The sequence below is a fragment of the Bubalus kerabau genome, chromosome 8 (genome assembly GCF_029407905.1).
Source record: "Bubalus kerabau isolate K-KA32 ecotype Philippines breed swamp buffalo chromosome 8, PCC_UOA_SB_1v2, whole genome shotgun sequence".
NCBI lineage: Eukaryota > Metazoa > Chordata > Mammalia > Artiodactyla > Bovidae > Bubalus > Bubalus kerabau.
In genome coordinates, this window is record NC_073631.1 from 90,760,502 (window position 1) to 90,775,125 (window position 14,624).

At 35.7% G+C, this 14,624-nt stretch overlaps 1 protein-coding gene across 1 annotated transcript in view; it reads right to left on the reverse strand.

The window, feature by feature from the left end:
- Positions 1–7,810: 7,810 nt before the first annotated feature.
- SLC13A1 (solute carrier family 13 member 1) overlaps positions 7,811–14,624 on the reverse strand; it is a 76,902-nt gene continuing 70,088 nt past the window's right edge. The window contains exons 13-15 of the mRNA XM_055589511.1: positions 11,536–11,697; positions 9,608–9,745; positions 7,811–7,948 (exon numbers count right to left, since the gene is read on the reverse strand). Coding sequence (XP_055445486.1) covers positions 7,811–7,948; positions 9,608–9,745; positions 11,536–11,697 — 438 coding nt within the window. The remainder of the gene's footprint in view (positions 7,949–9,607; positions 9,746–11,535; positions 11,698–14,624) is intronic.

Below are 14,624 nucleotides of genomic sequence, written 5' to 3' on the forward strand. Positions count from 1 at the left end.
GGAAAGGCAGTCCCAGTACATGTTGTTTTCATCTTACCCAATAAATCTTAAGAGCAAATTGTTTCCAAGTAACTGTACCCCAGAATAACACAATAATATTTATAGAAATAAAAAAATACCTTAAACATACCTAGTATTTAACAAAGTAAAATCAATAAGGTCTGGCTCTCAAATGAAAACAAAACAAACAAACAAAAAAATAAATAAATAAAACAGTACCAGGAAGAAAAAGAACAAAACTATGGCTCTTAAATGAGAGGAAAATCAAGCAATAAGAAGCAGCAGAAATGACAAAAATGATAAAATTAGTAGGCAAGAACAGCAAAAGTTATGAAACCTATATTACATATGTTCAAACTTGCCTCATCCAGGGCGAGTTTCATATGCAAGGTTCACAGAATTTAGATAAAAACTGCAAGAAAGGAATAAGCTATGGGATCTAATTAACAAAAACCTAAGTTGACTAAGTTAAACACTGAAATAGAGAAAAAAACCACTGAAATGACTAAGTTGACTTGGATTTAGTTAAATTTTCTGCTCTAGAGAAAAAATGGAAAGTTGAGAGCTACGTTAGAATACTTTGAACTTGCATTTTTATGCTTTTTCAGTACTTTAATTCTAGCTTTTTTCTTAACCCACACATTTGCCGATTTGGTTATTCACCATTTCTTACTGTGCCACACACCTTCAGTGTTGAATTATTTTTCTTTTCTTTTTGATATATGGTTTAGAAGTATCTTCATGAGCCTTGCATGTGGTAAGCTCCCTTAGTTTTTGTTGGTTTGAAAACTTCTTAGTTTTCATTCATTCTTGAAACATAGATTTTTCTAGATATACCATTCTAGCTAGATATACCATTGATAGCTCTTTGTTCTCTAGCTCTTGGAGATTCTTAACTGTTTCCAATTGTTCTTGAGGATGTAGCCTTGGTTTAATTGTCTAACTATAGTTCCTTGGGTGTAGTCTGTCTTCTTTCTCTCTTTATCATCTTTTCTTTCTTTTGGCTATGCCAGGTGGCATATGGGATCTTAGTTGTACTGGGGATCCTAGTTCCCATATGAGGGATTGAACCTGCTCCCCCTGCAGTGGAAACATGAGTCTTAACCACTGGACCACCAAGGAAGTCCTTCTTTTCTTTCCTTTGCTGCTGTTGTTGTTCAGTCTCTAAGTCATGTCTGACTCTTTGCAACCCCATTTATTGCAGCATGCCAAGCTTCCCTGTCCTTCACTGTCTCCTGGAGTTTGCTCAAACACTCTTTCTTTTGAGTGTTCTACTATTTCACTATCATGTAGGTGAGGGCGTATTTCCTTTCTAAAAATCCTGCTTTGGATTCATTATGCTTTCTAAAAAACTTGATTTGTTTCTTTCATTAATATTGGAAAATTGTCACCCACTGTATCTTCAGTGACAGCATTTCTCATATTCTTTTTATTATCTACTCTTGGTGAAGCTCAGTCATGTCTGACTCTTTGTGACCCCATGGACTGTAGCCTACCAGGATCCTTCAACCATAGGATTTTCCAGGCAAGAGTCCTGAGGTGGGTTGCTGTTTCCTTCTCCAGGGGATCTTCCCGACCCAGGGATCGAACCTGGGTCTCCCACATTGCAGGCAGATGCATTACCATCTGAGATCTACTCTTGGAATTATGATTAAATATATTTTACATTCGGAGAAGGCAATGGCACCCCACTCCAGTACTCTTGCCTGGAAAATCCCATGGATGGAGGAGCCTGGTAGGCTGCAGTCCATGGGGTCGCTAAGAGTCGGACAAGACTGAGCGACTTCGCTTTCACTTTTCACTTTCATGCGCTGGAGAAGGAAATGGCAACCCACTCTAGTGTTCTTGCCTGGAGAATCCCAGGGACGGGGGAGCCTGGTGGCTGCCATCTATGGGGTCGCACAGAGTCAGACACGACTGAAATGACTTAGCATAGCATAGCATAGCATATTTTACATTTCTCATTCTAGCTTGCATTTTTAAACTTCCCTTCAGAGTTCTGAATATCTCTGTGTTGCATTCTAAATAATTTTTTTTTAAATATTTCTTCAAATTCACATATTTCCTTTTCTGGTTTGTACAGTGCTATTTAACCTATTCATTAAGTTTTTAATTTAAATCATTATACTTTTTCTATCTAAAATTTCTATTTGACAACTTTTCATATCTATCTTGGAGAAGGCAATGGCACCCCACTCCAGTACTCTTGCCTGGAAAATCCCATGGATGGAGGAGCCTGGTAGGCTGCAGTCCATGGGGTCCTAAAGAGTTGGACACGACTGAGCGACTTCACTTTCACTTTTCACTTTCATGCGCTGGAGAAGGAAATGGCAACCCACTCTAGTGTTCTTGCCTGGAGAATCCCAGGGACAGAGGGGCCTGGTAGGAGGCCATCTATGGGGTCGCACAGAGTCGGACACGACTGAAGCGACTTAGCAGCAGTAGCAGCATATCTATCTGGTTACTTTTTGCAGTCTCTTGTTCCTTATTGTATTTGTCTTTTATTGTTACCAAAACAAACTACCACAATGTAGTGACTTAAAACAATACTCATTATTATCTCAGTACTGTACAGATTAGCAGATTTTTCCAATACAAGTCTCACTGGACTAAATCAAGGTGTTTGCAAGGCTGTGACCCTTACTGGAGGCTCTTAAAAGCAATTTATTTCCAAGATTAGCATGTTGGCTGAATTCAGTTCCATGCAACTGTAGGACAGAGGCTTCTGTCTCCTTGCTGGGTTTTAACGAAGGGCCATTCTCAGTTTCTGAAGACTGCCTGCATTCTCTGGCTTGTGACCCTTTTCATCATCAAAGCCAGCAACAGTGTGTAGGGCCGGGGTCGTCCAATTCTCATGTTTCAAATCTCTCTGACTTCCCATTCTGTCTCATCTTACCACCTGACTATTCTGCCTTCCTCTTCTGTTTTTAGGCGGCTCATATAATCACACTGAGCCCTCCTGAATAAAATTACATGGAATGAGATGGTTGGATGGCTGGATGGCATCACTGATTCAATGGACATGAACTTGGGCAAACTCTGGGAGATGGTGAGGGACAGAAAAGCCTTAGGTGCTGCAGTCCTTGGGGTTGCAAAGAATTGGACACAACTTGGTGACTGAACAACAACAATCTAAGATAATCTCCCTATTTTAAAGTCATCTGATTAATAAGCTTAACTACATCTGCAAATGGCTCAGTGGTAAAGAATCTGCCTGCAGGAGATGTGGGTTTCATCCCTGGGTTGGGAAGATCCCCTGGAGAAGGAAATGGCTACCCACGCCAATATTCTTGTCTGGGAAATCCCATGGACAGAGGAGCCTGAAGGGCTACAGTCTATGGGATCAGACAGAGTCGGACACAATTTAGCAACTAAACCACCATCACCCACATCTGCAAAATCCCTTTATATTAGTACATAAATTAATATTTGACTGAATAATTAGAAGACAGAAATCTTAAGAGGACATTTTTAGAATTCTGCTTACCATACTTATAATATAGATCCAAGACCCTCTTTTATATTTTCAAACATTATGCATCTTCACTTTATATTCTTTATTTGGTGATTAGAATATACGCTGTCTTTGCACTTTGGATTCTATTTCTTTTGTTTATGTTATTTCTTGCACAAAAAACTTTATGTCTTGGCAGAATTTATGAGTTTTGATGATAAACCAAAAAGTTCTTTGAGCTTCAAGTTGAAAAAAAGTGTTCCTTTTTTTTTTTTTTTTTGCCAGGTACCTGGGAATACTATCAACCTAGGATTGCTTTAAAATGCAAATTCAGGTTGAAGTCTCCTATACAACACTGATACTCAGACTTTAGGCCCCTAACCTGTGTGGTTATACATTTTCAAAGGAGATTTTACTGCTCCCCAAGTGCATAGGCCAAAACATTAAAATTTCCTTATGCTTCCCTCCATAAAGTCGGTTTGTTTGTTTTTTTTCTCATTTTCACTGAGACGATATCCTATCTTCACGTAATTTTCCATTTAACCCCTAACTTGCTTGGGTCTTAGTTTGGTCTCCCATCCCTTGTACCCTGTATATTTATTCAAAGAAAATTTCAAGATCTCTAGGGAATAGCAGTTTCTGTCTTCAGTCCTTGCCTAAGTATCTGGATTTTTGCTGGTTCTTTAAATCAAACTTGTCTCTTAAGGACTTCTATTATTATTATTATTTTGCTGACACAGTAATGCATTTTATAAAATATTTATTATTATTTGCTCTTAAGAAGATCTTCCCCACCTCTGTCCTCCAATACACCATACTGTCACTAAGAAAAGTCCTTTTCTTTCTTTCTTTCTATAAAACCCCATGTCTTTTTCTTTCTAGACAAATAAAGGTCCTCATATTTGGAAAAAACTTTCAATTTCTACTTTATTTTTGTGCTGTTTTTAGTGTTTATTCATGGACTAGTCTGATCTTGCTCTGTACTGGGGACCTTTATTTTTGATATTTGCATGCCTTAAAATTTACCTCGTATATTATTACTTTGCCTAAAGTACTTCATTTGGGAATAAGATAGCTGATGCTGCCCTGGGGTAACAATTTAAACTATTTTTATTTGTATATTATGTTACAGTAATAAAACTGACCATTTGTTTGAGTTTAGTTTTTCATTGCTAGTACAATCCTCTCCCTTCTAAAAATAAAAACGCTTAACTGGGAAAAATCCACACGTAAGTTAAGATAATAGCCATGCATTAGCTAAATCAAAAAAATTTTGGAACAAAAGTGTCATCACCAAGAATCACATACACAATGGAACATTACTCAGCTATAAGAAAGAATGAATTTGAGTCAATTCTAATGATGTGGATAAAACTGGAGCCTATTATACAGAGTGAAGTAAGTCAGCAAGAAAAACACCAATACAGTATATTAACGCATATATATGGAATTTAGAAAGGTGGTAGTAATGCCCTATATGCAAGACAGCAAGAGACACAGATGTAAAGAACAGACTTCTGAACTCTGTGGGAGAAGGCGAGGGTGGGATGATTGGGGAGAATAGCATTGAAACATGTATATTACTATATGTGAAATAGATGATCAGTCCAAGTTCAATGCATGAAACAGGGCACTCAAAGCTGGTGCAGTGGGACAACCCTGAGAGATGGGATGGGAAGGAAAGTGGGAGGGGGGTTCAGGATGCGGGACACATGTACACCCGTGGCTGATTCATGTCAACATATGGAAAAAACCACCACGATATTGTAAAGTAATTAGCCTCCAACTAAAATAAATAAATTAATTTTTAAAAAATCTTATTAAATATTTAGTCATGGCAAAGATATAATAAAATATATAATAATAACCTTTGATATATAATAATATATAGTACACATGTCCAGACACAATTAGTGTGCCATGATATTGTTTTATCAAGTTTTGCTAATAAATTCAGTGCATAATACTGGTTAAAAGTTACCTTCCCATCTCCTAGGCCGAAAAAGGAGAGAACCAAGACTTGGAGACCTGGTAGGGTGAAAACAGTGCACACATTTGAAAGGAAGGAAATCTGAATTCTGGGTGCTGACATGTTACAGTGGTAGTTGAGGTAAGCAAAGGAAACACGTGTGTCTGGGAGCCCTCCAAGCACTTGCAGAAACAGACAGTAAATAGGCATTTAGTGAAATTGCCCCTATTATCTAGACAAGATCCAAACCCTGAGCAAGACGCAGAGATTTAAAGTGACAAAGATTTCTAGTTAACCTCTAAGTAAAGCTCAAGAAAATAACAAAAATGATATCTATTTTTGAGTGGGAGGACAAAGATTTGTTTGATCATCTGTTTGGGCTGTCAGTTGGAAACTTTCAAAGACAGTGCATACCTCTCAAACTAAAAGAGCTTGAGAACTTTGATATAAATGGGACAAATGCGAAATGGATGAGTTAAGTCATTTCTGATATATCAACTACACATAAAGATGTAACAAGAGAACCATATGGCTCACTTACACAAATTTTGACTAAGTATCATTTTTCTTACTCAGCTGGCAGCTGTTGGAAGCAATTCATTAAAATGATTCAAGCTGAAATGTTTATATTATTTTCTTGAAAACAAAATGTACTCATTATAATTTGAAAAGTCGTTTCATTTCTTCATAATGAAAATATATTCGTCATATAATTCAACAGTGATAAATTGAATGACTAGCAATAGGCAGAAAAGTAATAAATACTGTGGATCATAAATAAATGTGCAACATATGATAGGTAAGGGAACAAATAAATAGGGTGAACAGAGATGATACACACAAAGCAGTAATATTATATTGTAATGATTAAATGGACACATTTTTTATTGAAAAAATGATAAATTTTGCATTGACTAATAAACAAATAATTAACATGAATTTTGTTTTTTAATAATTTTTTAAAAATGTATAACTTAAAAGATCCTCTTTATCATATTTAATTTTCAAGAATAACTTTATAAATAATGTTATTTACACACACAAAAAACCAAACCATCCCTGAGGACTTCTATGAAAATTAAAGAAGCTATTAAAGGTGTGTTTTAACCTTGTCTTCTATTTTATTTTTAACATGAGAATTGCTCTAACTGTTTTAATTTTTCCATATTTTCCTAACTGTACACATTTCTGTTGCCTTTGTGAATTGTTTCCCTTTAGTTTAATTTTAGAATGCCAATAGACCTTGATCTTTCATATCCTGAATGCTAGGAGACTATTTTCTTCTTACTTTTGTTTAAATGTTCCATTCTTTTTCCATTTTGGTTTCCCCATAGATAACTTATTTTTCTCTTTTGTGAATATATCAACAGTTTCAACTTTTATTCTTTAATTTTCCTCTGGTATTTCTTTTCAATATTGATGTAATGGATTGGAATTATATGACTTTTTTCTAAACTTGTATAAACAGTGATAATTCATGTAAATTTCTGAATCTTTTGTTTTTACATATGACATTATGTTGCTATGAAATAGGGCAGACAGACTGAAACCCACAATCACAGAAAACTATGAAATAAAATAAATGCTTAAGCGAAACTGCTACACAAATAGACAAATGTGTTAACAGTTTTGTACTGGTTAGCTTTCTTTTCTAACTATACTGTGCTAATGGTGGAAATCATAGCAAGCCTTAGCCATAGAGCAACAAAATGCGTTTCTCAGTGCACTGAGATCATACAAGTATGAACCATAAAATCAAGTGGAAATTCTTATCTGTTTTCTGTTGTTTAGTGGGTTCAGTTATATATATATATTTACTTTCAATTGTTATACTACGTGGCTACATCAAGAGTAATCTGATTGGAATATTTTTTAGATGATGGGATGTACACCTTATTTAGATTAAACTTTTCTTTTGCACCACTAGATGACCACAGCTTTGATTTTTTTCAGGAAATTCCCTTGGACAACACTATAGAACACTACAGAAATGATTTAAACAAGTACCTAATTAACTTGTATATTTTATTTCCTATTTCTAGCTTCATGGAAAGTTTTTGAAACAATAAATGGACATCTGAAATGTTATACTGAACCCAAAGTGTAAGATGAAGCAAATGACCTCATTTCTTTGAAGGTCAAGTTATAAATTATTCTTGTGATTAAGTAGGATGCATATGGTCCTTAAGCGAAATCTCAACTGAAGGCTTCTTGATGAAGGTACATAGATGCTCTTGGTTGCATCTTAAAACAGATTTTTGGGTGTTCACTGGAACTACAGCAACTACACCAGGACTTATTTAAGAATTATCAATTTTCTAGAGCCAAAGTTTGCTGTGAAGGCTTTTTAGTGGTTTCTGAAACTCACCACAGAATAGTCATGCTTGTCATGGCGTTGTCTCATTACTAATTGGAGGAGCCCAGGAAGGATAAGTGTGGAGGTCAAACATAGGTACAATCCAGGTAAACATGCCAAGCATCACCACAGCGACACCCACAATATTAACGCCAAGTCCAGCTTTAACCTTGAATATGAAAGAGCTTGAATGTTAGTCTCAAAAAAACTAAAACAAAACAAAACAAATTGGGAGAATTGGAATACTGTTGCAGAAGGCATATGCAGATTTACATGCATCTTAAGTGACTGGTATCAATTATTTGTTTCATAAGACAAATCCTTCCATTTATGCCAAAAAAGAATCTGTTCCCAACTAAATGTCATTTAGTTGGAGAGCATCAGAGAAGTTTCTCTTAGGAATGTACTGAAGTCATTACAATTAGAGAAAAATCCCTTAAAAAATCTGCCAATTCAGGTCAAATCAAGATTTGAGTTTTGTGGTTTGGTATTTCAGTGAATATGTTTCAGGTCACTATATGAAAACTGAATCCTTCATATTCATTTCAGGATTCTCTTACCAGAGATCTAATATCTCTTCTACTCATCTTTCTCAAAGTTCCCAATCTTCTAGCTCTGATGTCATTATTCTGGTATCCACTAAACCATATCAAATTGCAGAGATTGGCCAACTCTTGCCCATAAACTGCTTTGTAAACCAAGTTTCCTGGGACCACAATTTTGCCCATTTGTGTACATACTTTTGTTGGCTACTTTTATGATGCAGTAGTTGTTACAGAGACCCCCTATGGCCCAGAGTCTCAAATATTTACTCCTTGGATATTTACAGAGAAAGCTTGCCTATCTCAGCATTCTCTGTGTTAAAACATGAAGCCCCAAGGCAAAATGGGATGCCTAGCAATGAATATTATAGAGTTTCTGTCCATGCAAGCCACTCATTTATTTTAGAATCTTGTTGTTTTTTTTAAATTCACAAACCTAGCACATTGTTTATATTGTATATTATGCGCATTTTAAGCCCACAGTAATTTATGTGACTTCTGCATAGAGGCATTTACAGAAGTTTTATGTTACAGGGGCTTAGGAACAGCAATCTGTGTAGAAGGAAGGAACTGGGGCTTAAGTGGGAACTGCATTTACACAGCAGGCTCACTGAAGAGCCTTTAGTTATATTCTTGCTTAGTTTGGTTCAGAAGTGGGTGATCAAGTTTGAGAGAAGACCAGGATATTCTCAAACTAGTTCTTCACTACCATGACTTTTGTATTTGGCAAAATGTGCACATTTTGTCACTTACATTTTCTATTATTCCTTGCTATGCTAATTTCACTTCATTTCATTTTATTTCAGGTGTCACTATGAGAATCAGAAAAAGAAAGATGACTTTCCATCAGTCAGGCACTGAGCCCAACATTTTCTTCACAGCAAATGTCAGTTGTGTAAATATTTGTGATAGAAAACCATAGTGCTTGATTGCTAAATTTCATTAACCCTACTTCTTCTATTTGGCCAGGTCAAGTTGGATCCCAATCTTGACAAGCCCTAAGCTTAAACCATTGTGTTGAGTATATTCGATGCTCTCTTCCTCTTCCAGTGTATTACTGAGGCATTCAATATCTCTGTATTTGTGACTGTAAATATTAATGGCATATTTGCTCCAGGTTATCACTCTTAAAAACAATTGTAGGGCCAGTCACATGCACTCACATTCAAAGCAGGACTCAAACTATACATTTCCTAGTGGTTGATAAGTTTATAAAAGGATAGAAAACCCAAGACATCACAAAATAATGTCTACTGGACCCGATAGCATTCTTTCAGTTCACTCACCATGTCCATAACTTTTAGATGGCCATATGAAAAAACAATAGCGTTGGGTGGGTTTGCTACTGGTAGGAGGAATGCAAATGAGGTACACAGAGTAGAAGGTAACAAAATATAAAGAGGGTTGATGTGAATGGCTTCAGCCTATTGGAAAAGATAAAAAGGAGTCTAAGTAAAATTTTGAGATAGGCATCAAAATGAGCAAAATTATTATTTTTTTTGCAAAATTATTATAATAAATTTCCCAGAAGCAGGTTGAAATATAAAGACAAAATTATACACATAAATACACTTTTTAAAATTTTTTAGAAAACGTATCTTCTTCTTTTGGTTGTTTATATGGTGATTGGTATCCATTTAAGCATTATAATTCAGTTCATTAGGAAAGTGAAGTATCATTTATTTCAGAAACAAAATGAAAACAGCAACTGTTTATCTAGTGCTAAGTGCCACGCTGTTTATATACTTTACTACATAATATGTAAGTATTTATATATGAAAGTGAAAGTTGCTCAGTCCTGTCCGACTCTTTGTGACCCTCCATGAAATTCTCCAGGCCAGAATACCAGAATACTGGAGTGGGTTGCCTATCCCCTTCTCCAGGGGATCTTCCCAACCCAGGAATTGAACTGGGGTCTCCTGCATTGTAGGCAGATTCTTTACCAACTGAGTTACCAGGGAATCTCAAATATATATGTATATATATATATATGCACACAGTTATATTATATATTTATATATAATATATTATTTATATATATTATTTATAATATATTAAAGTTATATATTTATATATACATATAAAGTTTAATGGTATATAATGTATAGCATAATATAATAACTTCATATATTTGTAAATACAACTTAATTTTCACTATGGCCTTAAGAGATGATAATTATAGCCCCAAATAGCAGATGAAGAACCTGAGGTCCATAGAGGCTAAAGTAATCTGTAAAGTAAACTGATCCAAAAACATAGCTGGCAAGCAGTTAGAGCTTATTAGGCTCTCAGGTTCCTTTGGCTCCAAAGTTTCTCATCATTCCATTAACTTACTGCCTCTGTGAGTTATATAATTTAAAATTTACTTAGGGATCATCACAGAAGAGTTACTACTATTCTTAATTATTTAACTGCTCCCTGTTGAGAAATAAACCCCAGAAAAATTCCAAATTGTATTTCACTAATATCCACCTTCCTGCATTTCTTTTCTAATCTGAAGCCACTCAAGAATGCCAGTGTCTGCACCTTGAGCTGGCAGCAGAACAACTCCAGAAGGGCAATCTTCCTGCATCTAGAGTGTTTTCCTTTCACCAAAATCATCTGCCCAGGGAAGAAAAACATTTTAGTTGAAGCTATTTCTGGTAATTGCCATCCAGTTGTGGAGAAGAGAGACAGTTTCCCCCTCTCTCTCTTTGCAAATCTGCTTCTTACTTATCTTTTAACATTTTTCTTAGGCTGTACAGAGCTGTGTCGGAGACATTCAAGCTTGAAGCCCGAGGTGTAAACCTGGCTTTTTATCCCCTTGCAAATCACTTATATGAAGTACTTCTCAAAACATCAAGACTTCTTCTGGAGGGAGAAGTATCAGTGTTAGAGACCTAAATATGAAAGTTGTCAGGAAGCACTGAATCCCCAAATCTTCTAGAGCTGGAAAGGGTCTGGGTTGACCCTCCCATTTATCTGTAAAGGAAAACTATGGTCAGAAAGAAGGTAGAGGGTTCTCTTAAGATCCTGCTGCTTGAACATGGAAGAAAAGAGTTCTCCTGAGTTGAGGTCTCCTGAGAAAATATCAATGTGAATAAGGACCACCTTGTAAGTTCCCTATGGGGAACCATTCAGGCCCCAAATGATTCTACACCACAATATGAGAACACGCAAAGTAGAACTCTATTCTTTCAATGAAGAGAATAAATAGGGTAAATGAAATACTCACCAATGGAGATAGTATTGGAAGAAGGAGGGTAATGGTAGCTGGATTGCTGGCTACCTCTGTTAAAGATGTGACGAGCAGAGAAGATATCAGAATTATTAACCAGACTGGTAATGAACCTAGAGGAGATAATTTATTTCCTATCCACTTAGATAGTCCTGACTCCTAAAAAAGAAATTTGCAATATGTGTTATTCATTAATAATTCATTTAATCAGATAATTTAAATATATTAAAAAGCATTATTTGACCTAAGGACTCAGTTTCTAAATTATTATTTTAATCTTTCATATTTTTCTGTGGTTTGTTAGATCTAGGTGACTATGACATTGTGAAGTTTTTAGTTATTCTTATTTTAACACTACTAACAAGCTTTAAGAAGTTTGGATTGTCTTCCCCCATTTTTTCAGTTAAATTTTAATTATATATAATTACTATATATGGGTATAAAAAGCCATGTAGTACTACAGGGCTTTAAGAAAAAGAGCATCTTTTCTGGTCTTCCTCTTCCCACATTTAAGCTGTGTTCCTCAGAGGCAACAACTTTCATTCACATTAGCTATTATTCCTACATTTATGTTTATGATAGCTATTTTACAAAATTCTACTTTTTCATATTTGTAAATTTTCAAATTTAGACATTATTTGGAGCAAGCATGCTTGCTCAGTTGTGTCTGACTCTTTGCAACTGCTTGGACTATAGCCTGACAGGCTCCTCTGCCTGGGGAATTTTCCAGGCAAGAATACTACAGCAGGCTGCCATTTCCTACTCCAAGGGATCTTCTTGACTCAGGGATGAAACACTGATGTTCTAATATGTACACGAAAATTCAGTTTTCTAAAACCTTCCATCATACATATATTTCCTGTCCCTGCTCCCCATTCCCTTAAGTTCATATATCAACATTTTAGGTTAAATCAATATTTAAAATTTGCCATTATGATCATATGAATATGGTTTACAACTGAGCCACTTAGTGAAGTGTGATTGCTTTAGCTGTTTTGTTTTAGTTTTTGTTTGTTTTTCCAAGAAATGATTTCCCTATTCTTTTGCTTGCTCAGTTTTTTAAGCACCCATCACTAATCCTCCAGTACACTTTCCAGTAAAAGCAGAAAACTCCTCACAAGTAGATAGATTTTCAGGTAATTGTTCTTTTTCATTTTCCCTAATGGAGATGTCGATTTTGGAGTATTTCCTCCTCTTGCTACACTGGGACTAGTTGCTGTTTAGATCTACTTTACTGTTATAAAGAGACTTCTGTTCACTAGATTACTTATGGGTCCCCTTCACCTCTTTCTGCTGTGGGAATCCTGTCTTGTTAACTCCTTTGTGTTGATGGCCCACAGGACCACATCTTTTGTAACTTCCTGATAATCGGTGCCTGGAAAGTAAATTTCTTTACTCTCTGCATGTCTGAAAACCTCTTTCTTTTCTTTTCACATTACTTTGATATATCAACCTTTTTAGAATTCTGGATGTACAAATAATTATTGCTCCATTTCCTGTGGCTTCCAGTGGGTTCTTTAGAAGTCTGATGTTTAGACCTTGGATACACTGTACATAATACAGGAAAATCAGTCACACTCAGATGAACAGATACGTTATTCTGTTTTTCTCCTACAAATGGAAGGGACAATCCTCCATTTGTGAGATTTCACTGAGCTCCTGCGTGTGTGAATTTGTACACGCATGACAAAGTAGTATGGACATCAGAAAGGCTCTAATGACAAGATCAGAAGCTGGCAAAAACATCCCCAGATCTGATAACCAGATGTTATATATATTATTTCTAGTTTTGACTTATATTTTTGTTTGGGGTTTTGATTTTCCATTGAAAAAGACTATTTACCGTTTAAATCACATTAGCACAAATTCTTCTTTAAATACATCAATATTTAAATAATGGATTTTACCTATGTATTAGGTAAAATTAGAATTGATTTTACCTATGTATTAGATAAAATTAGATTACCTAATCTTATTAGGTAAGATTAGATGCAGTTGGAAAAGATTACATTACATACAGTTCTTCACCTCAGGAAGCCACTGAGATCATATCATCGTGCTCATGGCTTCAAGCTGACCACTCAGAGGTAGGGTGATTTTGGGTATCCCACAGAAATCTGAGGCTTTGTGCTATGATTTTCATAGCCAAGTAGAGCCCCTCTAAGGTTTCCCTACTTCTTCCAGAGAGAGAATCTAGTGAATCAGTCTAAGTCCACACCTTATCATTTCCTTCGACTGCAATTCTAGGGTCTGGCCAATGCTTTTAAAACCACTTTGAGTGACAGATATTCTGGGAAGGAGAGATGAACATGTTGACATCAATACAAGAATTGCTGATTCTGATTTCCTCACAATTCAAATTAACCGATACAGGAATGGAAGTTATTTATTCTGAGAAACCAGATCTCATTACTACTGAGCTAGTAGAAAAGTGTCTTTGTCTTCTTTTGTTATCATTTGTACTTGAACAGTCTATGAAGCAAATCAAATCTAGACTTGAAACGATATTGTAAGTGGTGCACAGAGTTAACACAATTTTTAAGACTTTCACGTATTACCAAATTGCTGAAAACTCAGTATCCAAATCTCATACGGAAAAACTGACAATAAAGTCAGAAGCAAAACACGGTCTTTCCTTAGACTGTCAAGAATAGGACAGAACAGGTACCTATTTGTCTTGAAAAACAGAAAAATTTAACTTTAGGGAAATTGAAGGGCTGGACATGATATTTCTCTTACCATTGCTTTTACTTTGATGCCTGAATAAGGAAATGGAATGTTCATGAGTTTTGAGTGTTTCATGGAAGGCTACTAAGTCCAGAATAATTAAAGAGTAGAGAATTTTTATGGAATTTCAGGGGAAGATATTCTTCTTCTAGCAACCCTATAACCAGGGCAATTTCAAGGGACAAAGGTTTCCCCAGACTTTTACTTTATATCAGTTGCATAGATGATGGGCCAAAGAAATAGCCAACTTTATTTCTCATGATGATTTCATTTCTTCCTAAAATTATACTATACGGTCCATGGAATTCTCCAGGCCAGGATACTGGAGTGGGTAACCATTCCCTTCTCCAGGGTATCTT